The sequence below is a fragment of the Balaenoptera musculus genome, chromosome 10 (genome assembly GCF_009873245.2).
Source record: "Balaenoptera musculus isolate JJ_BM4_2016_0621 chromosome 10, mBalMus1.pri.v3, whole genome shotgun sequence".
Classification (NCBI taxonomy): Eukaryota; Metazoa; Chordata; class Mammalia; order Artiodactyla; family Balaenopteridae; genus Balaenoptera; species Balaenoptera musculus.
The window spans coordinates 84805290-84832623 of NC_045794.1; the positions used below are offsets into that span (position 1 = coordinate 84805290).

General features: G+C 35.6%; 1 protein-coding gene across 1 annotated transcript in view; it reads right to left on the reverse strand.

The window, feature by feature from the left end:
* Window positions 1-2223: 2223 nt before the first annotated feature.
* NUP37 (nucleoporin 37) overlaps window positions 2224-27334 on the reverse strand; it is a 41567-nt gene continuing 16456 nt past the window's right edge. Inside the window, exons 6-10 of the mRNA XM_036867334.1 lie at window positions 12577-12667; window positions 5985-6166; window positions 5451-5501; window positions 2972-3065; window positions 2224-2487 (exon numbers count right to left, since the gene is read on the reverse strand). Of these exons, the coding sequence (XP_036723229.1) occupies window positions 2374-2487; window positions 2972-3065; window positions 5451-5501; window positions 5985-6166; window positions 12577-12667 (532 nt within the window). The 3' untranslated portion in view covers window positions 2224-2373. The remainder of the gene's footprint in view (window positions 2488-2971; window positions 3066-5450; window positions 5502-5984; window positions 6167-12576; window positions 12668-27334) is intronic.

Sequence of the window (27334 nt, forward strand, 5' to 3'; positions counted from 1 at the left end):
CAATATAGCACTAAAAAATGCAGTTGGTAGAAATGCTTATTTCATACACCTTTAAATCTATTGGGTTACTCAAATTGTTTGCAAAGGCTGAGAAACCTGGTGGCCCTCCCCTTTCACTTACCATTGTTCATATGGATTTTATAAGCTCATATAAGTGTTACAAGTCCCAAGGTAGTGTATTCTGTTAAAAATTAGTCGAGAAGGCATACAACTTTATAACAAAGACATGAGTTAAACAGAAATAAGCTCATCCAAAGAAATTTCCAGGCAAACGTAATTTGATCCTCATAAGGGCAACAATTGTTTTTACTAAGGTAGTTCAAAGAACAGCTGAAAAGGTCAGCAAGAAGATTCAAAGCTTTTGATTTCCCATGAAGTCTGTGTCCATGCATGCAAAAGAAACTGGTTGAGTTTGAGTAATGGATATGTCATCAAATGTGTATTCGATTTTGCTTTTGTGAAATGAGATCCTCAAAGCTGATATCCTAATTATTTTGTTGTGTTACTGCGCTTAGTGAACAAATGGTTGCTATAAATTAAAGCCATGTTAATAATAACAACAAAACTACCTATGTTTTATATGGCATATTTCTTTAAATGTATAATCAGAAACAAATGTGAGCTGTTTTGAAATTCTTTTCCAATGCCTTGTTAAAAATAAATGTTTTCGAATGAGCAAGGTGTTAGATTAAAGAAACAGAGTGTTCTCTCCTGTCCCTGTTGTTGAGCATACCAACAGCTTAATAAAGATATACTGGAACAGAATGCTGCTTCTGAGGACCTGACCAGGCTCTTACCAGGAATATGTGGAAATGGACCATCATAATGTTCATTTTTACTTTAAAATATTTTATTTGGGCCCAGAAGTAAGGGTATTACTGGTATGGTCTAAAGTTGGGTTAAACTGAGTTTAACTTTTTGAGCTACAGAAAAATATGGGGAATAATTTGGAGCAAATAACTTTTTCTCTCTTCAGAAATTAGTCTTGGGCACAATACTGTCTCATAACTTCCCAATCAGCATTTCTGGGATAATGTCAGATTTTGGACAATTACAAAAAACCAGACACAAATGTGCAAACCAGATTTCAATTTCTTCTCCACTGACATGAGATTTAAAACAGCAACAGGAACATTTCTAGGTCAGTGTCAATATGTAGTCACAAATTACCAAAGTAAAACAAATTGGCGAGCATGGGTGTGCGATTTTGTGTTTTTGGCATGGGAGAGACATTGAAATATTCACAACATACAAGCCAAATCATAAAAATAAAATGAGACTTATGATCCCATCATTTTGAAAGCGTAGATTTAGTTCTGACATCTTGCAGATTTGTGATATCCTGACTTTTGCTTCAACAGTCCTAAATAACACAAATTTTAGAACATAAGCACAACATTTTTTTCTTTCTAAAATGTTTGTAAGTGAAGCAATCCTGAGGAAAACAATTTCAACAGAAGAAAAACCTCTTAGGCATATTTATAAACAAACAAGGAAAAACTACAACACACAAACACACACACAATCAGATCTCATATTATTTATCAGGAATTAGAAGTGATGACCAATAATTACTTCCCCATTAAACATTTCCTCCTGTTTCAGTCTAATTTAAACATAGTTATCTAAGAACAAGGTGCCATCTCAGAAACATTTAAGTTTGGTAAGAATGGTGAAGATTTATAAAAGGTGGAGGGTGTTAAAGGTATTAAATCATAAGTTATTTTTCAAGGTAAGCTTTATCCCATATATCAGATGTTCTGAGAACGCTGAGAGGTCCAGTCAAAAGGAATTTGCATATAGTAAATAAATAGGGTTGAGTTACGTAATGAGTCACATTTTAAAGAAATTGAGAATCATTTCTTATATTAAGTTGAATAATAATCCTTTATAATTACTGAGGAAGTTGTAATAAGACCCCTACATATATAGGTTGCTAACAAAAATGCATATACATTCATCCCCACATATACATTCAACCATTTCCAGAGTAACACTGAAAGGAGAGACCTTTTTTTCCTTTTGTAAATGTTTGTGTCTTTGAGAATTAGGAAAACAGTATGTATTTAAGGTATAGAAGATAGGATACACTTTGGAAAGTCCTGTGATAAAGTCAAAAGCATTATGTTTCCTTAATCATCTCTTTTCTAGAGCTGCTGAGTCAACTGTAGTCTTAAAGATGACTAAAAAAAAAAAATACACACACAGAATAGAGTAGGAAAATAATTTTTCAAACCATCAACATTTTATTTAAAAAAAGCAATTGGAACATTTCTAGATCTTACAGTATATATTTGATACAAAAATAAGGAATTCTCCAAAATACGTACTAAAAATACAGTTTTATGGATCTAAGTACACAGAAAATTTATTTTACATTTCAGTCACCCAAAATAACAGCTTGTGGTCTCCTCCGATTGCACACAGTGGGAGACTTCTATGCCAGGAAAGGCCAGATCCAACGGCTACAGAACCAACGAGGATGGGCTATAGAATATGTGAAGAATTAAAGAAGCTCAATACATTACCGACATTAATAAATAAAAACTACCCTTCAAAAATAAGAAATGCATTGAAAAATTGTCTTTTTTTAATAGTGGAAACAGAATTAAAAAATGTGCTCCCTCAGAGGTGAAGTACACATTAGAAGGATACAAATAATCTATGAATAATTGGTGCAGTCCAGATTCTAACATTTTTGCAGTCTAAACCAACCAAGCAAGCAAAATTATTACACATTTAAATGAAGAAGGAAATAGAAGAAATAAAATGCTTCTTACATGAATATTGGCAAAAAGCCTGTTACCACTGGTGATTTAAACATCAAAAAATGCTTTCTCTTTCCAATTTAAGCAGGTAATAGATATTCATAAATGTTTTAGTTACACATTACAAATCTGGGGGGCTATAAGGAGAAAAGTAGAAAACACAAATTTAAAACCACATATGCCACCAAACATCTCCACATTACCTGAGGGTGTCCTAAATGATGAATTTGAAACTGGCTTGCCATTTTTCCAGGATAACCAGTGGTTGCAAACAAGTTTTCATTAATTGTGGACCACCTAAGAAAAGACAAAGGATGAAAATCAGTACAGAATCCTACAGACAATTATACGCTTTTCTAAGATTGGTTATTTCTTTTTATACAAAAATGATAATTTTATAACCCTAAATTTGATAATATGGCTTTACAATCAGACTGGGAATTCCAGGGAAGTTAGCTATAAATATTTTCTCATTCTGTGAATATTTATTAAGTGCTTACTTATCATGTGCCACTTTGTTAAATTACAAAGCTACACAAGGTTAGCAGTTCCTTTCTTTTTTTTAAAAAATTATTTATTTATTTATTTATTTATTATTTATGGCTGTGTTGGGTTTTTGCCCCTGTGCGAGGCAACTGGGCTCTCCCCAGTTGCGGCAAGTGGGGGCCACTCCTCATCGCGGTGCGTGGGCCTCTCACTATCGCGGCCTCTCTTGTTGCGGAGCACAGGCTCCAGACGCGCAGGCTCAGCAATTGTGGGTCACGGGCCTAGCTGCTCCGCGGCATGCGGGATCCTCTCAGACCAGGGCTCGAACCCGTGTCCCCTGCATTGGCAGGCAGACTCCCAACCACTGCACCACCAGGGAAGCCCAAGCAGTTCCTTTCTTATAACGAAAAGGCTGACAGTATGATAGGAGATACAAACAAGGAATGAGACAGATAGAAAATATTTCACAGTGCAATACATTAAAAAAAACCCCATACATTTAATGTTCTTACTGACATTTGTTTTAAAATTAGTGATAAACTTATGAGTTTAAACTCCTTGGAATCATGTAAACACCTGGAATATATAGATGTTTAAATATTCAAGTATTAAGGCATCATAGATATTGGAATATAATGAATGATCAAGTGTCAATGGAGCTCCAGCAACAAGCCCAGCACTATAATAAGTGCAGTAGGGGAGGTACAAGGGGGAAAAAAAAAAGATTCCTTGACAAAAAACAAACAAAAAACCCGCTAAAGTCTAGTTATTAATGTGTGGCAGACATTATGTGTTGCTTGTCCAACAGCCAGCCATTCTGCCTTTTTTCTGTGCTAACTGAACCCCAAATATGTTCTGGTACAGTGTGTCTAACCCCAAGGGATGAGACACAACTGGTATAAGGCAAAGATAGCAACCCCCAGTAAAAGGGGTGCTCCTTCGTCTCCTCTTATTTTGGACAATGTGGTATGAGGCTATGGTGCCTGGAACTCTGGCAGCCATCTTGTGATTGGGAAGCAAGAAGCCAAAGCCTGTCGTTGAGGCTGGCAGAGGGAAAGGTCTGAACTCTTAATGACATCAGTAAGCTACTAAACCAATCCTCAGACCGCCTCCTCCAGACTTAGGTACCACAGTTCGTTGATTTTCTTTTTAGCAACTGGAAGAAAAATGTTTAAAACTGAAGTATAGTTGATTTACAATATCGTGCTAGTTTCAGGGGTACAGCACGGTGATTCAGTTACAAATACATATATATATATATATATATGTATTTCTTTCCCTTATAAGTTATTATAAAATATTGAGTATAGTTATGCTATATGGTTATGCTCTATGCTATATAGTAGGTCCTTGTTGGTTATCTATTTTATATATAGTACTGTGTATGTGTTAATCCCAAACTCCTAATTTATCCCTCCCCCACCCCCCTTTCTCCTTTGGTAACCATAAGTTTGTTTTCTATGTCTGTGAGTCTATAGTTTTGTTGATTTTAAAATGTGTATTTGCTCACATCTCTGAAATCAGGATGCATCTTATAATCTATGGCATTCTTACATTTAGTTGAATATATTTTTTTCTTAGGAATACATAAAATAATAGTGTCCCCAGGTTCTACAATTTTATTGGGAGTATTTTAGATTTGATGAAATACAGCACATAATAAATGTTCTAGTGACTTTAGTCTCTGTTAGTAAATTTTCCTGAGGCCGAAAGCACCCTAATGACTACACTATACAATGCAGTATTACATAAAAATGAATGAAAAAGAACAAGTACATTAATTTACATGGAAAAAAGGTCACAGATATATAATATCCAGTGTGTTCTCATTTAAAGAACAATGTAGTTCATATGCATAAACGTGGGTCCACCTACATTTTACGTCTTTATCAGCACAAAAAATAAGAAAGCATATGCTTCAAATTGTTGAGGTGGCATTGGTGGAGTGGCAACATTTTGTATTTTATAAAAATTTTCAAAGAAAATATTGGAAAACAATCTCTCACCCAGACCAAAAGACAAAAGCAAAGACTTAGTTAGGAAAGTAAAACATCCATTTATAAAAGAATCAGAGAAAAAGAAAAAAATCAGTGCAAAGGAGAGGACTGGGAAAGTATTCCAGGAGTTGGTGCAGCATGAGCAAAGTAACCAAATTCAGAAAATGAAATTATAACCCCAACAAAAATGGTACATTACCTGAATAAGCAGGCTCGATCCATGTGGACAGGTCTCTTATCTTGAGGGTAACTAAAAGATAATATTTTATGTTTTATGAATTACGTGTTGGTCTTAAGTAGAGGGACTTAAATTAAGGTTTAAAAAGTATTTTCTCTTTAAAGAACACAATGCCCAAGGTATGTAAACTGTGGCAAAATTCCAAATAAGCACTGAATTAAAATAGCTGAAATATGATAAAGACATAAACATGATTTAGAACCATTGCAGAACACCATCATTCAACAGGGTCAGTGTTTTTTCTTCTTTTTTTAACATAAGTAAACACTGCTCAGATCAAAGATCTCCTCCTCTGCCATTTTTCTTTGTTATTCTCAAAGTAAATCTGTAAAAGCCATCTCTGTTACATAAAAGGCCATAGCTCTGGCCCTTCTACAGGAAAGACTTGCTTTTGCTCTATAGTGTGGTCCAGGTATACAAGAATGGGTCAATGGATCATACAGCAATAGTGACTGATTTTTTGGTTAGCAATAGATAAATATACTAAGGAAGTACCTGGACCGAGTAATATCCCAAATTAACCAATCATTCCCTGCAACAGCTCCAACTTTGAAGGTGTTTTTTAAGCACCAGTGTGCTGACATTAATGGCATCTGTTCTGATTCAAGAGATAAGATAGCCTGTTGAGCCAAAAGATCATAAAACCGAATTGTTCCATTCTTCTCTGCAACCATCAACTGTAAGACAGAAAAATAAAGAAAATTCAACCACCTAATTTACTAACCACCTAATTTACTAAATCTGAGAAGGAGGCAGAGATTCAATGTCGTACATATAGTAAAATGTAAACATTTGCATATATTACAAATCGGAGATCAAATGCAAAGGAAATAAGACAAGCCTAGGTAAAAATCTCTATCAAATATTAAAAAATCTCATAGTAAACGGGCAAAAGACAGACATAAGAAAATTGGATACAATTTTAAATGATTATGTATGGTCACCAGGAAGAAGAGATCAGCCTAAAGATTCATTCTGGGTAAATTATACATACACACACACACACACACGAGTTATTCACAGTAGGTAAGGTTCTATAAAGTTGCTGCAAACACTGAATTAGCGGGTATCAAACCACTGATCCTAAAGGAAATTAAAGGGTTCAGTTCTATGAGTCTCTGATCACATTTTTGTCAACTGATCAATACATAATCTTGTGTTTCTGTTTAAAGACGTCTTATTTAATATATATTGATTCATTAACATAGAACTCACAGGCAGCAGCACTGTAACTCATGCCTGAACAAAGCTTACCTAACACGTATTTTCTCCATAAGGCATATCACAACCTTCCTGAACTTAGAAACACTAGGTAGCTCTTCAGCAGTGTGCTTGGGGGCCATTTTACACAGTGAAAGAAACTGCCAACAAAAAGCATAAAAATGTGGCACTAAATAGACTATGAATAGGATACTTGTTTACAATATGAGAGCTAAAACAAGAAGGCAGAGTACTGCCTTATTCAGCCTTAGCTGGGAATGTGCACATTAGCCAACTCAAATTTTTTGTTGCTCTGTGCATGTCTGTGACTGTCAAAGTGTGATGGTGTTGATTTTGGGGTTACAAATAAATTTTAGTGAGTAGGCAAATTTGCAAATGTGGAATCTGTGGATAATGAAGATCTACTGTATACACACATGTATATGTAAAACACTATGCCATGTTCAACAGAAGTCCACGGTAAAAGACACGATGCTGGATCTCAAGAAACTTTCCATCTAGAGAAGAGAATTTGAAAAAAAACTGTTCATAATTTTAGGCGAAATACAGTGGGATGCAAAAGAAGTAGTGATTATTTAGAACATGGGTAGTCTTTAAAATTAGGGGATTCTTAAGAGAAAAGGTGTAATTTAAAACTATTCTCGGGACTTCCCTGGTGGTCCAGTGGTTAGGACTTCACTTTGCAATGCAGGGAGTGCAGGTTAGATCCCAGGTTGAGGAGCTAAGATCCCACATGCCTTGGGGCCAAAGAACCAATAGAAGGAACAGAAGCAATATTGTAACAAATTCAATAAAGACTTAAAAAAAAAATGGTCCACATCAAAAAATCTTTAAAAAAGTAAATAAAACTATTCTCAATAACAGGAAGTCAATGACAAATATACAACAAAAACAAGTGCAACATTGAGCTTTACATGCCATGCCTTATTTAATCCTCATAACCACTATCTGAGGAAATTGCTATCATTAATCCCATTTTTCAGAAAGGAGACTGAGGTGCAGAGTGATTAAAATAACTTGTTGAAGATCTCACCACTAGCCTGTGGCAGAGCCTGGATTTGAACTCAGGTCTGAACCCAGGTCTAACTACAGTGCACATGTTCCTTACTACAAGACTAGATTATCAAGATTGATAAGTGGTCTGGTGTGCTATGTATAGTCAAGGGTGGGGAAGGACGGGAAATGGGAGGAGACTAAGGAAGACTTACCTGGACCTAGTAAAAATACTTGAGACTTTGAGCCTGTCTATAAAAATCTTGAGAATTTCAGGTATAACTTATGAACGATGGAAGGGCCAAGTCTACCCGGCCCAGGACCTAAGCCAGGAGAGCCAATAAAGCACGGGGGGTTACGAGTGCAGCTTCTTCAGTCAGGCTACCTGGTTCCGCTCTCAGGAACTGTAAGACCTTGAGCACACAGGGCTAATACAGTATCTGCTTCATAGGGCTGTTGGGGAGGATGGTACCAGTTAATACAGTTGACCCTTGAACAAGGTGGGGAGAGCCTTAGGGCAACTGACCCTCTGCACTGCTGAAAATCTGTATATAACTTATAGTTGGCCCTCTGTATCTGCGGTTCCTCCCTATCCACGGTTCCTGCATCTGCAGTTTCAACCAACCAAAGATCATTTAGTACTGTAGTATTTACTACTGAAAAAAAATCTGTGTATAAGTGGATCTGTGTAGTTCAAATCCATGTTGTTCAAGGGTCAACTGTACATGTTAAAGCGCTTAGAACTGCTTTAGCACAGAGTAGGCACTCAAAAAACATTAGCTATTATAGTTTGAAGTCAGATTGAAAACTACTTTCTAGCAAAAAAAGATTATTTTGGTTATTTACTGTTTCTAAAACTGTGCTCAATGGTGACTTTTATTTGTTGTTGTTGTTGAAAGAGCAGATAGAGTAAAAAAGTTAATTTTTTAAGTTTCAGAATTGCTGGATCTAAAAACATTACAGGGGAATTCTTCTTGGACTTTTCAGAACCATAAACAGTAATTTGTACTGACTTTTCACAGGGGAAATATCTCAAATAGCAAGGAACACTGTAGTACTTGAATCAGACTGAGGTCAAATCTGTGACTGTGTGATCTAGGGCAAATTAATCTTTTGGTGCTTCAGTTTTCTTACCTACAAAATAGATAGACTAATGCTACCAACCTGAGAGTATTTGTGAAATTATATGAGAGAACTTACATGAAGTACTCAGCACAGCTCCTGGCACTGAGAAAGCATTCAACAAATGTTGATTGTTACACCTCATTTCATTTGGCAGCTCTAACCTCTTTTCTCTTAGGGTCAGAGAAAAGGATGTCCTCAGTCCAAACCCTCTGATCCCATGACATCCTAAATGCTTGCTTCTGTTACTACCACCTGATGAAATCCTAGCTCCAACTGTGGTTTATTGGACTTAAGAGCTTCGCTTCTAGAGATCTTCTGACTTTTGTAACTTGATGATGATGATGATGATGATGATGATGATGATGATGATGGTGATGGTGATGTATCGCCACGCACCTTGTGGGATCCCCAACCAGGGATCAAACACAGGCCCCGGCAGTGAAAGTGCTGAGTCCTAACCACTGGACTGCCAGGGAATTCCCTATTAACTTTACTATTAAATGCTAGTGTTTGCTTTGTGCTTTCCACATTACATGGCTCTTTTGTGTACTTTATATCTCACAAGATTTTCATAAGAATTTTATGAGATAGGTGATCATGGACCCATCTCTCTTTCTTCTCTGGCTCCCTCATTTTCATCAAAACCAAGCATAACAGAACAAAACTTCTGGGCTTCATCTGATATGGCAGACCAATGAGAACCACTAGATTGTTTCAGTAGTAATAATAGTGTCAACAATGACAAGCAGCTGAAATTGACTGAGTGCTTATTATGTATCAGGTTTTCTTTTAAGGACTTTATAAGTGTTCACTCATTTAATCTTCATGAGCTTCCATTTTACAAGATGAGGAATTGAAGGTAGTGATTGAGAGAGGTTTTGTAACCTGCCAGAGATCATATAGCTAGTAACTGGTGAAACTGGGATTTGACTCCGGGTAGGTAACTCAAGAGTCCATACCTTTAACTGCTACTCTGTGTTGCCTTTCTGTAATTTTAGGTTTTTGAGTTTAGTAGTGACACGATGAAACTGATATTTAAATATTAGTCTAACTGAAGTAGGCAAGAAGAATCAGATTGAAGAGCCAAAGATTTTAGAAACAAGAACTGGCAAGGATGACTTGTGAGAATAGAAAGGTGAGAATACACATTAATGACCAAGAGGAATGTACTGTAGTGACAGTGAAGAAAAACTTAAAAGACCTGGAAACATTTGCATATAGGAAAGGAAGATACCAAAGATGATTTCAGGATATTTGAGTTGATGCGATTTAGAGCAGGGATTTCCCAACATTCTTAAGTCATGGGAACAATAAAAAAAAAGGAGATGGGGTAGGGTGAAATTTCAGTGTTATGTAGAAGAATAATAGAAATTAACTTAAAGCATATGGAAGAAAGGGATCTCAAATAACCATAAATTAAGATATAAGTTTTGGGACAGAGGTTATAATAAACATCCGCATTTCTCAACTAGGTCACAGTTTTTGGGTTTTTTTTTAGGTCACAGTTTTTAAAAAGTGGCCTATGATAGTTATATATGGTAATATTAACATTTTGGTAGATTCCTTGATTATGCTTCAAGTAGACTCACTGCTACAGGGGAGAAATCTAGACATAAAATTTAGGACCTGGATTCAGAAATAAGATTTACTTACACATGGAAATAATCCCTATATATGTAATATGAATAAATCAGAAAATTGCGCTCATGTACACATACAGAATATAATTCTACTGATAAAATATCCAACAGGCCTGAAACAAGTTTTCATGGAATCCCAGAGAACACACTTATGTAGTCTGGGGCATCTTGGCTCAGGATTATCTTGAAGGCTGTGAGCAGATCTGATTAAAACTTATGTCATCATTCTACTTAACAAGATTTTGATTCCAACACTTAAAATCTGTGTAACTGTATATACATGTTTTTCTTACTTATAAGTCAGTGTGTAACTCAATGACAAGGACTTTATTCATTCCTTTATCCTCTATTATAATAAAGGGTATAGTATGGGTGAGAACTACCCCTTACAACAATTTACAAATACATGGTGAAAGAAGAGTTAGCAGTGGAGGAAGAAAAAGGGAATATACATGCATAGATGCTCAAGAGGACGAGAATAATGCAGTTTTAAAGACCAAGTGAGCAGGGTTTCAAGGCAGAAGTGATCAATAGTGTAAAAAGCTGCCTTGAGACTAAGAATGGAAGAAAAGCCCATTGGATTTGTTAAAAATATCACTGATGACTTTTGAGAGAGTAGAGGAGACTGAATAAGATTAAAGAGTTAGATCAAGGGATAGGGAAAGAGGAACTGAAGTTAAGAGGTGTTAAGTGATGGGTTCAAATATTCAGAAATAAAAGGTGTGAAGAAGATAGACTAAAAAGGGGAAACAGAAGAACGTAATGGTTAAGAGCAAGACATATGGAGGAGGTTGCTTGGGTACACATGCCAATTTTTCCAGTTAGTAGCTGTGTGAACTTGGGCAAGTTACTTAACTTCTCTGAGCTTTGGTTTCCTTATCTGTAAAATGAAATCATCACAGTACCCATCTCATAAGGTTGCCATGTGGATTAAATGACCTAACTTAATATGAGATGCTGACAATGAGCCAAGCATATATAGGTACTATGTAAGTTTCTGCCATGATTAATCAAGGCTACCTTTTTGTGCAAGTGTGAGGACAGAAAAGAGTCATGGAGAAGTATGAAGACATTACAGGGCTATGAAAAGCAGGATGCCTAAGAACTAACATGAACTCCAGACAGTGGAAGGACTAACTTTAAGAAGATGAACGTGGCAACTTCTTAGATCCTAGGGAAGGATAAAATAGAGCAATCCCCAAGAGAAGATACTGGCAAATGAGAGAACTCTTGGTGAATGGCTCCTATCTTCTCAATGAAATTAAGTTAAGGTCAATTGATAATAACTCACAGTGTAGTTTTGAATTTTAGAAAGCTTTACTATGAATAGGAATTGAATACCACTGCAGCTAGGTCAAATTTGCCTTAAGCCACTGATGCTTTCTGTTTATAAACTATGGCTCACGAACATGGATTTAACTTTTTTAAAACAAATACTGCTTACTAGATAGTCTGGGCATTAGTTTTTAGATCATAACCTATCAGAGGGCATGAAAAGTGTACTCTGAATAAATGCCATTTATAGATGATGATTGTCAAATAAAAACTTAATTACAGAGAACTTTTAAGGTTCTAGATTAATCCAAATGCATTTGTGCTAATTAAGAGTCTCTGAGGGCTTCCCTGGTGGTGCAGTGGTTGAGAATCCGCCTGCCAATGCAGGGGACACGGGTTCGAGCCCTGGTCTGGGAAGATCCCACATGCCGCGGAGCAACTAGGCCCATGAGCCACAACTACTGAGCCTGTGCGTCTGGAGCCTGTGCTCCACAACAAGAGAGGCCACGACAGCGAGAGGCCCGTGCACCGCGATGAAGAGTGGCCCCCGCTCGCCGCAACTAGAGAAAGCCCTCACACAGAAACGAAGACCCAACACAGCCAAAAATAAATAAATAAATTTAAAGAAAGAACTCTCAAAACTCAACAGTAAGAGAATAGCCCAATTAAAAAAAACATGTACAAAAAACCACATTTATTCCTTTAAAAAAAAAAAAAAAAAAGAGTCTCTGAGGTGGAAAAAGTCATTGATTTTTCTCCTCTATGTGTGCAAGTATTACACATGTATATGTCTTTTCAGCTAGATAGAAGAAAGCTAAGTTATAAATAATAACCTTAAAACTTTCCTCAGGATGCCAGCACACACTCATTCCAGGGGAACGAAGAAGAAAATGAGCTGTCTGTATTCCTTCCAAGTTCCAAATCCTAATAAAAGAATAGGAGTATAATGTTAAAGTTTTGATAATTACTAAAAAAATGAAATTTCCATAAATTTATTCAAAGCTATCAACTAGAGATTATAGGGTAGACATCTGTATTTAAAGCATATCCTTTAAAGAAAATTATAACAAAATTATAATTATTTTAGAAAATGTAAAAGTAGTATGAAGAATTTAAGTTTTACCACACTCAATAATGGAAAAACAGTCACATACATTTTCTCTCTAATTAATCTAGTACGGCAACACTAACACAGTAACCAAATTAAATTATTCATGAACTCTTTTATTTTGTGGACAGGATCTTGAAGTTTCTAGGTCACTAATCAGGTTGCATTCCAACTTCAGCAGTCACTTCAATTAACAATAATTTCTACCAGGGGTGCTTAAAACATACACCTGTACCCCCCTCCCCTACTCCAATGCTCCCATTTTAAAAATAGCATATAAAGAAGCTAGTATGAAGTGATGTGAATTTAGGGAGATAGTAATTTCCCATAGTTGCTTATTCCTTCTGCCTTTGAGTTCCCATGCCAGGGGCTACTTCTTATCTTTTACCTTTTCTGATCTGGCCCACTTCCCCAATTCTTCTCAAAAGGGGCCTTGATTGCTAGCTACCAGATTAAAGGATAGAAGAGCTGAAGGAACAAGCACCTGGTTCCTCCTACTCTCCCTCTCCTCAATACTTACAAATCCAGAGTAACAACAACCAACCTACTCAAGTTCCGTCTCAATTTTTTTCCCATACCCAGAGTGGAGATCAACATTCAGAAGTCTCAGTAATGGCTCTGTTGTGAGAAGTCTTATTCCCCAACCAGACTGCTCATTTCTAGCTCACTCTTCACACTCAGCTATTGTTATATCTCACTGGTACAGAGTGTGGCACAGAGTTAGCATGGCAGGAGACAGAAGGTGATGGGTGGCTGGCAAAGTGCCCACACAGTCTGGTCCTTAAGAACCGAATGCATTCATTAGAATGCCCTGGACTTTTTCTTCTAGGTTTTATAGTTCATATCTCATTAGGGACCATAAAACAATTTCAAGAAACTTAGAGAATGTGTTTTTAAAGTTGAGGCAAACTTTTATTTCAAAGAAAGAAGACATATTTATTGAACAATGCCACTACTATTCTGTGCCAAACCACATCATTTAAAAAATTTTTTCCTTTTTATAGAAATTACAGGATCTCCAATCTTGAAATATCCTCGTTACATATAAACTAACAAAAATGTTTTTAAAAATGATTATCTACTTGATTAAATAATTTAGCAGCATACACTTTTCTCTTGCCAAATCAATACTTTTATCTGTATTTACTATACAGGGAGACAATTACAATTTAATTGAAGAGGGGAATCACATTTACCATGGATTTATTCAATTGTATTTCACTTCCCACAATAAATAAGATTATTAGTTATGGCAACTGAATATTTCTTTCTTCTCTATTGCCTTTTACGTAATAAAGTGCTGGGCTAGCACATATTTTACCACCATTGAAACAGCAGAAATTTGTCTTGCATATTCAGTGAATCCCATGAGAGAATGGTTTAAAGGCTCCATTCTTTTGATCTTATGCTAATATGTATTTGATTTTTGCTTGCTATTATAGTGAATAAATACATAGAGAATATTTTCATGATTTTTTCCTTTTCAAATGAAGGAAACCAAAGAGATTAAAAAAAACATGGATAAAGATATTCTATAAAACAGGTCCATTAATGAAGTATATTCCTGTCCAATGAACCAAATTTTAGTCTAATTTTTAAACAGTACTTAACCTGAACAGAACCTGACATACTTTTTGGGGGAAATAAAACCCCAAAACAAACCACCAACAAAAACTGATTTAAAAATGAGAAGGGTAATCCAAATTACTTTCCAGGACTAGGATAAAATGATTTACAGCTTATAATTATATGCTTATTATATAATTCTCAGCAGTTGCATGATCCAAGTACTAAATATGAAAAATACAACAAATTGGGCTGAAATGAGTTATTATAACTAAATTAGCTACAGATGGTACACTTTAAGTTGTTAAGTCTTATTTCCCTTTTTGATAGATTCCATAATTAAGCTCTTCTTAAATCCTTTTGTGGAGCTCAACTTATTTTCCTGTGTCTTTACTGCATGTCTCATCTAGTTAATATTAGTTCCATCAGATGAAGTCACATTCCTCTTTTTTTGATACATTTTTTGCAGTATACCATATATAATAAAAATACACAAATCTGAAGCATACAGCTCAAAGAGAACACACTTGAAGAAAGCACCCAAATTAAGATAGTATTTCCAGAACTCCAGAAGTCATCTGTGCTTCCTTCCAGTCCTATTTCCCTTGCCTTCTCACAAAAAGTACCCACCATCCTGACGTCTAACACCATAGCTTACATATGCTGGTTCGGAACATCATAAAGATGGAATCCTATGGAAAATACTATGGAATGTATTTTCTTGGTCTGGCATCTTTCTTTTTTAATATATTAAAAAAATTTTTTTAAAATTTATTTTTGGCTTTGTTGGGCCTTCATTGCTGCATGCGGGCTTTCTCTAGTTGTGGCGAGTGGGGGCTACTCTTTGTTGCGGTGCGCGGGCTTCTCATTGTGGTGGCTTCTCTTGTTGCAGAGCACGGGCTCTAGGTGCGTGGGCTTCAGTAGTTGTGGCACGTGGGCTCAGCAGTTGTGGCGCACTGGCTTAGTTGCTCCACGGCATGTGGGATCTTCCCGGACCAGGGACTGAACCCGTGCCTCCTGCATTGGCAGGTGGATTCTTAAACCACTGCCCCACCAGGGAAGTCCCAGCATCTTTCACTCATCATTAAATCTTGTGAGATTTACCAACACTGTTGCATGTTGTATTTTGTTCATTCTCATTGCTGTACATAGTAGTCCATTAATTAAGTACACTGCCATGTATTTACCCATTCTACTGTTGACAGACATTTAGGTTGTTTCTAATTTATGGTCATTACCAATAATCCTGCTATAATCCTTCCTGTACATGTCTTTTAGTGAATATAGACACCCACACACCATTCCCTCCCCCTTACACAGACACACGCCCACATCTCCCCACCCTCTACCTCCACCTGCTGGGTACCTGCTAGGCGTGAAATTGCTGGATCATAGCTTACAGATATGTTCAACATTAGCAGGTATCGTGAAATAGGTTTCCAGACTGGCTGTACCTCATTTATCTTTTTTTCTTTTTTCCATATTTCTTTTTAATCACCAACTGAAAAAGTCTAAACTTTCTTTGACAAATTTTCTGACAAAACAATCTTAAAAGCATCATTTGTCTTAATGGCAAAAGGCACAACTTTTCAGCTTGGCTTATTTGTAAGGCTGATTTCTCAAATCATCCCCCTTTTTTCTTGCATTTTAGTTATTTTCATGTATCTGTGTATGAAAAAATTTCCATCAGTTTTAAAATGTAGTGAACACAATGTATAGTAAAGACTCCCTTAATTGACCTCCTTCTGACAGACTCCTTTTTCTCTGGGCAGAACTGTCAAGAACAAGAAGGTTACTTTCTAATAGCTCACGTGTGCATTTGTTGTAGGCTTACCTCGAAGGAATATGGGTTTTTTGCTTAGTGAACTGCTGTTTGTAAGTGATGTAAACCCATGCTTATTAGTGTAATTACATAATTAATATTATATAAGCTGACAATATGAGTGTGAAAGAGCTGTTTCAATGGAACTAAGTTGATGGCAACCAAATAAAGGTAAGTTTCTAAATGAAAAAAAAAGCTCTTAAATTAGGTATGCATGACAGTTACAAAAACAAGTAAAATAAAAATCTAGATATATTTGAATTACGACTGCTTAGCAAATGTTTTCATTGTAGACACTAGGTGTGGTTCAGGCAAAAAAGAGGTCTAATGCAAATCAGTGGACTCATAACTTAAGAAAAACAACAAGCCTAGGTCTAACATCAAAAGACTGGCAAATTGGCAAATTTTCATAGATACATTATATATTAAAATAAGGTAGGTAGACATTCCTTTAAAATGATTTCCTGAGTTTGCTGACTTTTTCGTTAATCTAAGGAGCTACTGGTTTGGACCATGTCAGATAAGAGAGTTTCTACTGTAATAGGAAAAAAAATCATAAATTCACATTTTCATATTTCCAAATTTATTGCTAGTATATTTGTTTATAATAAATAAAATTACCTAAAAGTTAATTATAGCCACAGAAGCATACTTTTCAGGAAAATGGTATATCACAGAAAGAGAAAAGCTGTAAGGGTTTATAACCTTAACACACATAACCAAACACATGGAAACATAACAGACCCTTTATAAAAAGTATAAAAATATAACATCAAATTAAACTACTTTGACCAAAACTCAGGAGCTATATAAAACATATATGTATACCTATTCAAATGTTTGCAAGGGAAATTTCAAAACTAAAGCTTTTAAGGTAAAGTTAATCTGCTGACATAAATAAAATGAGTTTTGATACAATTTGAATCCAAGTGTAACAGACGCCTCCACCCCTCCCAACTCTGTGGTCTTAAGTAGAACTCTCAGATTTAGTTGTAAAATGTAGGGGTGAAGAGATATCCACATCTAAGATTATGAATTACATTTACCTTACTTTTGGTAGTTTATTGTTAAAATTATTGCCTTATTTCAGGCTGAGTGCTTTTCAACAGAACATTAAGTATTCTTAACCACATGGTATTTAAATGTAATTGTCCCATTTAATTAATGAAAAGGTCTCATAAATTGGGTGTTGGCATATATGGGATATCCTACATATTCTCAAGGGTCTTTTGCATTCACAATTAGTAGAGGGAGATGTTCCCTCTGAAAATTCAAAAGGAAATTTCCTGGGTAATACTAGTTCATTTGTTTGTTCTTCATTTTTAATTGGCAGCTCATTGTCTGTTAAGGAGTTCACTGTAGAAGGAAATTTCTGCTACCAAATGTTTATGACAACACAGACAAAAGAAGGGATGGATGACATTAAATGACAACATCTGTATCCATTTGGCCCTCTTTAACTGGTAAAGCAAAAAATACAAACCACAATCTTTCTAAAAGATATGACTGGATCACATGAATCACTGTATTGATTAATTAAATATGAAAGCAAGAACAAAAGTAATATCTAGATGTAGTTATAAAGATGAGAAGGCACTTTACAATGTTACTGGGGATAGGAAAGGGACCTCCAACATTCTTAGACAAGAAACATGTTTTTCACTGAGTTTGTGATAGCAAAATGAAGATTCCCCCCGCCCCCCCATTTCCTAGTAATTGATCACTAAGTAACTCATCATGCTATGGATAATTCAAAAGAGGGGAAAACATGGTATATTTCCTAAGTAAGTGAACACACAAATAGGAAGAAAGATGAAACAAATTACAAAATTATTTACTGCTAAATATTTGGTTTTAAGTGCAAAAGGAGTTCAGAGGTAGGGAACCATATAATTGAATGCACAAATTGAGGGATTAGGTAGACAAATCTTGATAGGGATATGGTAGGTTACAGTGGTAAATAAACTGTCAGCTTGTGGCTTAGACTATAGAAAACTTTGAAGCTAGGCAAAAGCTTTAACAGTGGAGGTGACAAAATGGCATGACAGCATAAAATAAGAATTTTGCAAAGGGTACTTTCAGTATATGTATTTCAAATATATTCAGAAATAAGATTAGACTAATTCTGCTTTTTTAAAAAATACTTCATACTACTAAGTAGTAGTAATAATAAATGAAGTGGATTATTAGAAATTTTACTGATGAGAGTAAGAAGAATTATAAGGATGAAAAACAATTGCTTATGCTTACTATTTTATCCTTCAATAATTAAAAATTATGAGTCAAAAATAGAGTCAATAATCAAAGACTGTGTGTGTTTTGAAGGGCACAGGAAGTGGCCTGTTTCAAATATAACACTAATAAACCAACTATACCGTTCAAAAAACAATCTACTATTGTACATCTTCATGAAGGCTTGGAGGGGTTAAAAAAAATCTTACAAGCTTACATGTTGTTCCTTCATTTTTCCTTAAAACTATAAACAAATGCAGCAGAAACTACCAATTTATCATCACAGAGGTGAGACACTACCTGAGGCCACCCCAGAGGAGAACTGACATCTTATTCAACTTATGTAGACAAACAGATTTTTAAAGGATAGGAATTGTGAGATATTTTGTCATATTTAAAAATAAACCTCAAACACGGGGAGGGAGAAGGCTAAGGTGGGACAAAGTGAGAGAGTGGCATGGACATATATACACTACCAAATGTAAAATAGTTAGCTAGTGGGAAGCAGCCACATAGCACAGGGAGATCAGTTCGGTGCTTTGTGTCCATGTAGAGGGTTGGGATAGGGAGGGTGGGAGGAAGACGCAAGAGGGAGGAGATATGGGGATATATGTTTATGTATAGCTGATTCACTTTGTTATACAGCAGAAACTAACACACCATTGTAAAGCAATTATACTCCAATAAAGATTAAAAAAAAAACAACCTCAATATTAAACTCTCAACTGCAAAGAAATACCATATGGTAGTTTTCAAAACAGATCGTACTTAGTTATTTCATCTTCAAGGAATTCAGAATAAAAGGACTTTTCCTTTAACTAGCATAAACCTTAACACAAACACCAGTAATACTACCCAGGAAATACTAGCCTTTCATTATTTCCAAGAAAAATTTTGATATACTTGGCAACTGAAATTTGACTATATGCTATAAAGGAGGGAAGGTACTCTTTAACAGTTACATAAATGGACTTTCAAAATAAACCTGAAAAATGTTCATGGATATGATTCTCATTTATACAATTCACTTATTACAACCACACAATGGCTACATAAAGTAAGCTTCAAGTTACTGCGATCAATGATACGGTAATACACTTTGAAGTACTGGTTTTATATTTCATCCACGAGAGCACATGAGAGAACAGAGAGTTAAATACTAGACAGTGGTATTACCAGTTCACGATCATATAAAATTTCAGAAAATTCTTTCATCATTTTATAACTTTTACTCTATTATAATCTTTCATTAACACACTATTTCATTGCCTTGAATTAAAGAAGATCTGCAAATGTGATCAAAAGGTTTTACTAGAATTTTTGGATGTTTCTTATAAAGACATTGAATCCTTATGTTTCATTCACTAGAGGTAAACTCAACACAAATTGTCTTTTATTTCACTCTTAAAGCTCTTATTAGAACTATGCAATGATTGATCTTGATTCAAAATGCTGTAAAAAACTAGAGGGAATTTTAGAAGACAAGCAGAAAACTTTTTTTCTGGAATTATTTAACCATAACATTATAATGAATAATACAGATTCTTCTGATTTCACTTTGTACCTGTAATTATTCAGGCATAGTTTAACTGCTCCTAAATGGAGATTGATCTCCCGAAGAATGCTTCATTGGCTTACCGTCAGAAGGCTCTCAGTCCCTTCCTTTCTCTGTTTCCCACACAAGGACTATTTTTATTTATTAAAAAAAAATTTTTTTTTAAATTTATTTTTTGTCTGCATTGGGTCTTCATTGCTGTGTGCAGGCTTTCTCTAGTTGTGGCAAGTGGGGGCTACTCTTCGTTGCGGTGCACGGACTTCTCATTGCAGTGGCTTCTCTTGTTGCAGAGCACAGGCTCTAGGCACGTGGGTTCAGTAGTTGTGGCGCACGGGCTTAGTTAATCCGCAGCATGTGGGATTCTTCCTGGACCAGGGATCGAACCTGTGTCTCCCGCATTGGCAGCTGGATTCTTAACCACTGCGCCACCAGGGACTATTTTTAAAAAGATCACTTACTTTGTGATCTCAACTGGGGTGGGGTTGGGGGAGAACAGTCCGCCTTAACTATGGATCTTGAAGACTCAAATATACATGAGCAGAAGTGATATGGAAAGAACTCAGCTACCATGGGATACATATAAGATATTTGATAAACATTCTTTTTCTCTTGTAATAATTTAAAAAAAATGACACTACTGAGTGAATATCGTATGTAATTTAGTATTCCCTTATCCAGTAATTTGGTTATATTTCTAAAAAAAAAAGATCATTTTTTATTTCCCACCCTTTCTCCCATTCTTGTTAAAAATGATGACAGCTAGAACATGGCAACTACTAATATCCCAAGTTTCACAGACAAAGTGAATGGTACATTACATGCCTCTATTATTTTAGTCTTAAACTAAGAATTCCTTGGTTTCTAAAAGCCAATTTTCCTTCACCATAACTTTTATCTAATATTTTAAAAGATTATTAGGGAGGAGGAGGAGGAGGAAATGGATTTAGTTCTGACATCCTTTGTAGTTACAGTGAGTACTGGGTCTTCTATTTCTTCTGTATCCCCCAAAGTACTAAATGTTGGCTATACTAAACGTGTTTAATAAATACTTGTTGGTCTGACTTGTTCTTACAGAACAGTACTGTTTTTAATATACAAGAACATCTGTTATTTGGCACTGACTGGGAATGAGATGTTCTGTATTAGTGAGTTTTTAAAATAATAAGCTTAACCCATTAAATACTTAAACACCATTTTACCTTCTTTTGGAAGTAGGGGATAATAAATTTTTCTAAATATGCACTTATTTACCTCTCAAATACTGTAATAATTTTAACCTTCTTTGGATAATGCTGGGTCATAATTTGAAGTACTAGTATTTGTATTTTCCTGTGCATATATATATATGTGTATATATGGCATACCTGTATATGGTGGACTTGATGAGGGACCATAAAAGAAATGGTGTAGGGACTTCCCTGGTGGCGCAGTGGTTAAGAATCTGCCTGCCAATGCAGGGGACACGGGTTCAAATCCTGGTTGGTGAAGATCCCACATGCCGCAGAGCAACTAAGCCCGTGCGCCACAACTACTGAGCCCGTGTGCCACAACTACTGAAGCTCATGCGCCTAGAGCCCGTGCTGTGCAGTAAGAGAAGCCACTGCAATGAGAAGCCGGTGCACCGCAACGAAGTGTAGCCCCGCCTCGCCGCAGCTAGAGAAAGCCCGCACACAGCAACGAAGACCCAACACAGCCAAAAATAAATAAATAAATTAAAAAAAAAAAAAAAGAAGAAATGGTGTAGCACATGAGGCCGAATGCCTAGCAATCCTATGATTTACTTGGGAATTTCTTTTCTTAAACACATCTCCTGTCAGATGCTTTGGTAATGGCATCTTTTTAATAAAGATGTGGTGACAGATACAGAATTTTATTCATTCCTTCACCCACTTACTCACTGAATACCTAACACAAGGGCTCTCTTCTTGTGCTGAGATGACTCTAAGGTAATAAAGCATGGCTGGCCTTGCAAAATACCTTATTAGTGAAAAGGCCAGGGCAGTCTACTCTAGGATAATTTTCCTCATCCTCTACAAAACTCCATTTCTCCTTACTCTTGTTCCTCATATGAAAACTGGGCTAATGACATATGAAGAAGGAACATGACATCTTCATTTCAGGAACTGGTACTAGAATGTTTTAGCAAAGGTATCTTTTAAAAAATTATAAATTCTTCACAAACAGAAGATAATACATCTGTAGACATGACACTAAGTATAATTCTATCAATTTTATTAAACCCGACATAATGTTTGATTTTGATCAGAACATACAGGTAATATGAACACCTGCTTTTTCAATAATATAAAAAGACTAAAACTTCTTGAATAAGAGAATTTACCAAATAAGGTTTTTGAGGATTAAATGAATTAATTCATATAAAACACTTAGAATAGGGCCTGGTCACTTATTATCTAAATCAACTATTCTCAGCAGGGGGGGATTCTAACACCTAGGGGACATTTTTGGTTATCCTAATGATTGGGGTGCTACAAGCGTTTAGTGAAAGGTAACCAGGGATGCTAGACATTCTACATGACTTTTGAATATCACAGTAAAATTTAGAAATACCTCAAAAGGTGGGGCCATTTCAAGATAGGAGATATGTTTTTCGCAATTTTGTTAGTACTCCATCCCCTGACATAACAGTGAATTATTTTGATACTATCCATATAAAAACTGGCTGATTTGCAAGAATGTTATCCTTCCTTATTTTTTCAACGTGATATCCTATAATTTGTCTTGTCATGTTATTTCTATTTTGATTAGCATTATTTCCATACTCTTTCACTTCCCATTGTAAAATTTTAAAAATTACAACTGACTTGAGTTTTTATTCTAATAACTAGTTTTGCCCAAGGCTATGACATTGCAAAACTCCAGATGGCACTATTTACATCGTACTCTGCAAGCCATATCCCTGGAACTGTGTAACTTGGCAGCTTTGCCTCTCTGCCTTACATTTTCCTGTTATCTTATTTTTCTGATACTCAAATTTATTCCTTGTAAAGAGTGACAAAGACTACACTTCACTATTTCTTCTTATGCAGTCGTATCTGAGCATATACACTGTGCTGTTATTCTATAACAATCTGTTTTTTATAGAAATGTGTAGTATAGTTAAAATACTATTTTATTTAAAATATTATTATTAGCATTTAACAGAAATGTAGTACAATTAAAATAATATTTTTTACAATTATATATTTTGATAGGTTATATTTTCCATGAGTTTCATTGAAGATTATATAGTAGACATTAGAAAATGTTTGTTTAAAAAGGGGGTTTTGGGACTGATAAAGAACCACTGAGTTAAATGAGAACTCAATTTTCTTATAAACTTGCAGAGATTATAGAATACTAAAACTAGATGGAATCTTAGATAAAAATGAAGTCATATTAGAGAATGCAGAGAAGTAATAAACATCTAAAATATTATTAGATACAAATACCATCTTCTCAGGATGAATTTGAAAATTGCCACTCAGGGGCTTCCCTGCTGGTGCAGTGGTTAAGAATCTGCCTACCAATGCAGGGGACACGGGTTTGAGCCCTGATCCGGGAAGATCCCACATGCTGGGGAGCAACTAAGCCCGTTCGTCACAACTACTGAGCCTGTGCTCTAGAGCCCACGAGCCACAACTGCTGAGCCAGCGTGCTCTGCAACCACTGAAGCCCGCACACCTAGAGCCCATGCTCTGCCACAAGAGAAGCCACTGCAATGAGAAGCCCACGCACCGCAATGAAGAGTAGCCCCCGCTCGCTGCAACTGGAGAAAGCCTCTGTGCAGCAAGGAAGACAACACAGCCAAAAAAAAAAAAAAAAAGCCACTCAGGCAGAAGAGTGAGTGAATTAAGAGTGCAGGTACTAGAGCCACACTGCTTGATATTTGAGTTCCTCTCTTTAATAGCTATGTCCCTTTCCACAAATTATTAGCCTCTCTATGCCCTGCCTTCCCATCTTGTAAAATGAGGGTAAAAATTGAACCTATCTTGGAGTTGCTGTAAAAATTAAACAAATTTATATAGGTAAGGCACTTAGTGTTGGTTAGTATGCAGTAAGGCATTCCATAAAATATTTAGTAATATTTACTTATTAATACTGTAATTCATTTATAGAAAATAAAATACTTTTGTCAGTCTTAGAGAAGATTAAAATGGTTCTGAAATGATTATTCACAGGTTTAAAAACGTATCAGTGACTACCAAGTACCCAGCACAGTACCTGGCACATAGTAGACACTTGATGTTTACTGACTGAATGAACTAGTCTCTATATTAATTTATTCTCTATACATTCATTCTCTATATCAAGAGATAAACAAGTGATAACTTTTTAATGGATAGACTGACACACTAGTACAAGTGAGACTATCTTCATTCTGATTCAGAATCTGGAAATTTTCAACAAAACACATAAGCTTTATGAACCTGCTCAGGGGACAGATTGTTTTGAAATGGTGTCCCTAAGGCCACAAATCTCTTAGCTGATTATAATACTGTGTCTCCTTGAAAATGCCAGAGTCAAACATCAGAAAATATGCACAGATCAACAATGTATTTAAAATAATGTTTTTTGAGTTGGCACAGTCAGAGAAACCTTTCTTCTGCTCTTTATAGTACAAAATGTTTAAGAATTCATACTGTAGCACTGCTCCATATTGTAGGACTACATAATAAAGCTTAGTATTTGAAAAATTTTATTCACTTATTTTACTTCCCATTTTAATCATTTTAAAGTGTACAGGGACACTTGGCACATTCACAGTGTTCTGCAACCACCACCACTATTTAGTTCTAGAACATTTTCATTATTCCAAAAGTAAACACTGTACCCATTAAGCAGTCACTCTTAAGTTCTTGTCCTCCAACTTCCTGGCAACCACCATCTGTTTTGTTTCTATGGATTTGCTTCTTCTGGAGATTTTATATAATGGAATCACAGACTATTTTATGTCTGGCTTCTTTTACTTAGCATAGTGTTTTCAAGTTTCACCCATGGTGTAGCATGTATCTGTATTTCATTCTTTTTTTATAGCTGAATACTATTTCAGTGTATGGATACACCACATTTTGTTTGTCCTTTCATTTACTGATGGATATCTGGGTTGCTTCCACCTTTTGGCTACTGTAAATAGTGCTGCTAGGAATATTCCTTTACAAGTTTTTGTCTGAATGAACACCTGTTTTTAATTCTTTTGGATATATACCTAGGATTGGAAATGCTGGGTCACATGTTTAACTTTTTGAGGAACTGCCACACTCTATTCCATGCCGGCTGCACCGTTTTACATTCCTGCCAGAAAACTATGAGGGTTTCAGTTTCTTCACATTCTTCAACACTTGTTTTTTTTCTGACTTTTTGTTTACAGTTATTTTAGTGAGTATTAGTGGTATTTCACTTTGTTTTTGATTTGCATTTCCCTAATGACATTCAGCATCTTTTCACGTGCTTGTTGGCTACTTGTATATCTTCTCTAGACAATTGTCTACTCATGTCCTTTGCCCATTTTTTGATTGGGTTGCTTGTCTCTTTATTGTTGAATTATAAGAGTTCCTTGCATATCTTGTATAAGACCCTTATCAGATATATAATTTGCAAATATTTTCTCCCATTCAGTGGGATGTCTTTTCACTCTCTTGATAGGGTCCTCTGGTGTCCAAGAGTTTTAAATTTTGATGAAGTCCAATTTATTTATTTATTTTTAATGAATGTGTTTTTGGTGTCGTATTTAAGAAACCATTGCCAAATCCAAGGTCATAAAGACTTGCTGGTTTTCTTCTCAGAGTTTTCTAGTTTTAGCTGGATGTCGTTGAGGATTCTGCATCTGTATTTATAAAGAATATTGGTGTGCAATTTTCTTTTTGGAGGATGTCTTTGTCTGGTTTTGGTATCAGGATAATGCTGGCCTTACAGAATGAGTTAGAAAGTGTTTCTTCCTATTCTACTTTCTGAAAGCATTTGAGAGACTGGTGGTTAATTCTTCTTTAAATGTCTGGTAGAATTTACCAGTGAAGAATCCTGTCCTGGCCTTTCTTTGTTGGGAAATTTTTGATTACTGATTCAATTTCTTTATTTGCTATAAGTTTATTCAGATTTTCTATTTTTTCCTTGAGTTTTGGCAGTTTCATGTTTCCAGGAATTTGTCCATGTCACCTAGGTTATCTAATTTGTTGGTGTATAACTATTCATAGTATTCTCTTATAATCCTTTTCATTTCTGTAAGGTTGGTAGTAATGTCCCCACTTTTTCTGATTTTACCATTTGTAGTGTTTTCTCTTCGTCTCTCTAGCTAATTAATTTTAGCTATAATATGTTTTAGCTATATATGTTAATTTTGTTATATCTTTTCAAAGAAACATCTTTTGGTGTCATTGATTCTATTGTTTTCCATTCCCTATGTTGTTCATCTCTGCTCTAATCTTTATTATTTCCTTACTTCTGCTAGCTTTGGGTGTCTTTATTCTTTTTTTCTAGCTTCTTAAGGTGTCAATTTAGGTTACTGATTTGAGTTCTTTCTTCTTTTTAATGTAGGTGCTCACAGCTATAAATTTCCCTCTGAGCACTGCTTGTACTGCATCCCATAAATTCTGTGTGTTGTGTTTTCATTTTCACTCATCTCAAGGTATTTTCTAATTTCCCTTGTGATTTCCTTCTTGACCCACTGGCTAATGACAGTGTGTTATTTAATTTCCATGTATCTGTAGATGTTCTATTTTCCTTCTGTTAATGATTTCTAGTTCATTCCACTGTGATCAAAGAAGATACTTTGTATGATTTCAATCTTTAAAAAAATTATGTAGATTTATTTTGAGGACTAACATATGGTTTATTCTAAAGAGTGTTCCAGGTACACTTGAGAAGAATGTGTATTCTGCTGATGTTGGGAGTGTGTGGAGTGTTTTGTATATGTCTAGTTGGTTTAAAATGTTGTTAAAATCCTCTACTTCTTTACTGAACTTCAGTCTAGTTATTCTATTTAGCATGTCATTTTAAAGCATGGTATCACCAGCATATAATACTCCTCCCAAGATGACATAGGCTTTGAGTATGATTGGACAAGGATATCACTAAGGTATCTTTACAAACAACATAGAGACCCAGACTATGGTAGGCATTACTTTAGTACAGTGACAGGAATGATTTCTGGGATGTAAATGGCTATTTCATCTGCCCAAATTGCACAGCTGCCATTTGGCTGGTGTCTTTATTCGTAACTTGGCAGTTCTGTACTTTGAGTTAATGAAGACAGTTGTACTGAAACATTTTTCTGTTGTAGTTTGTCCCCTCAGAATTCCTTCTTTCCTT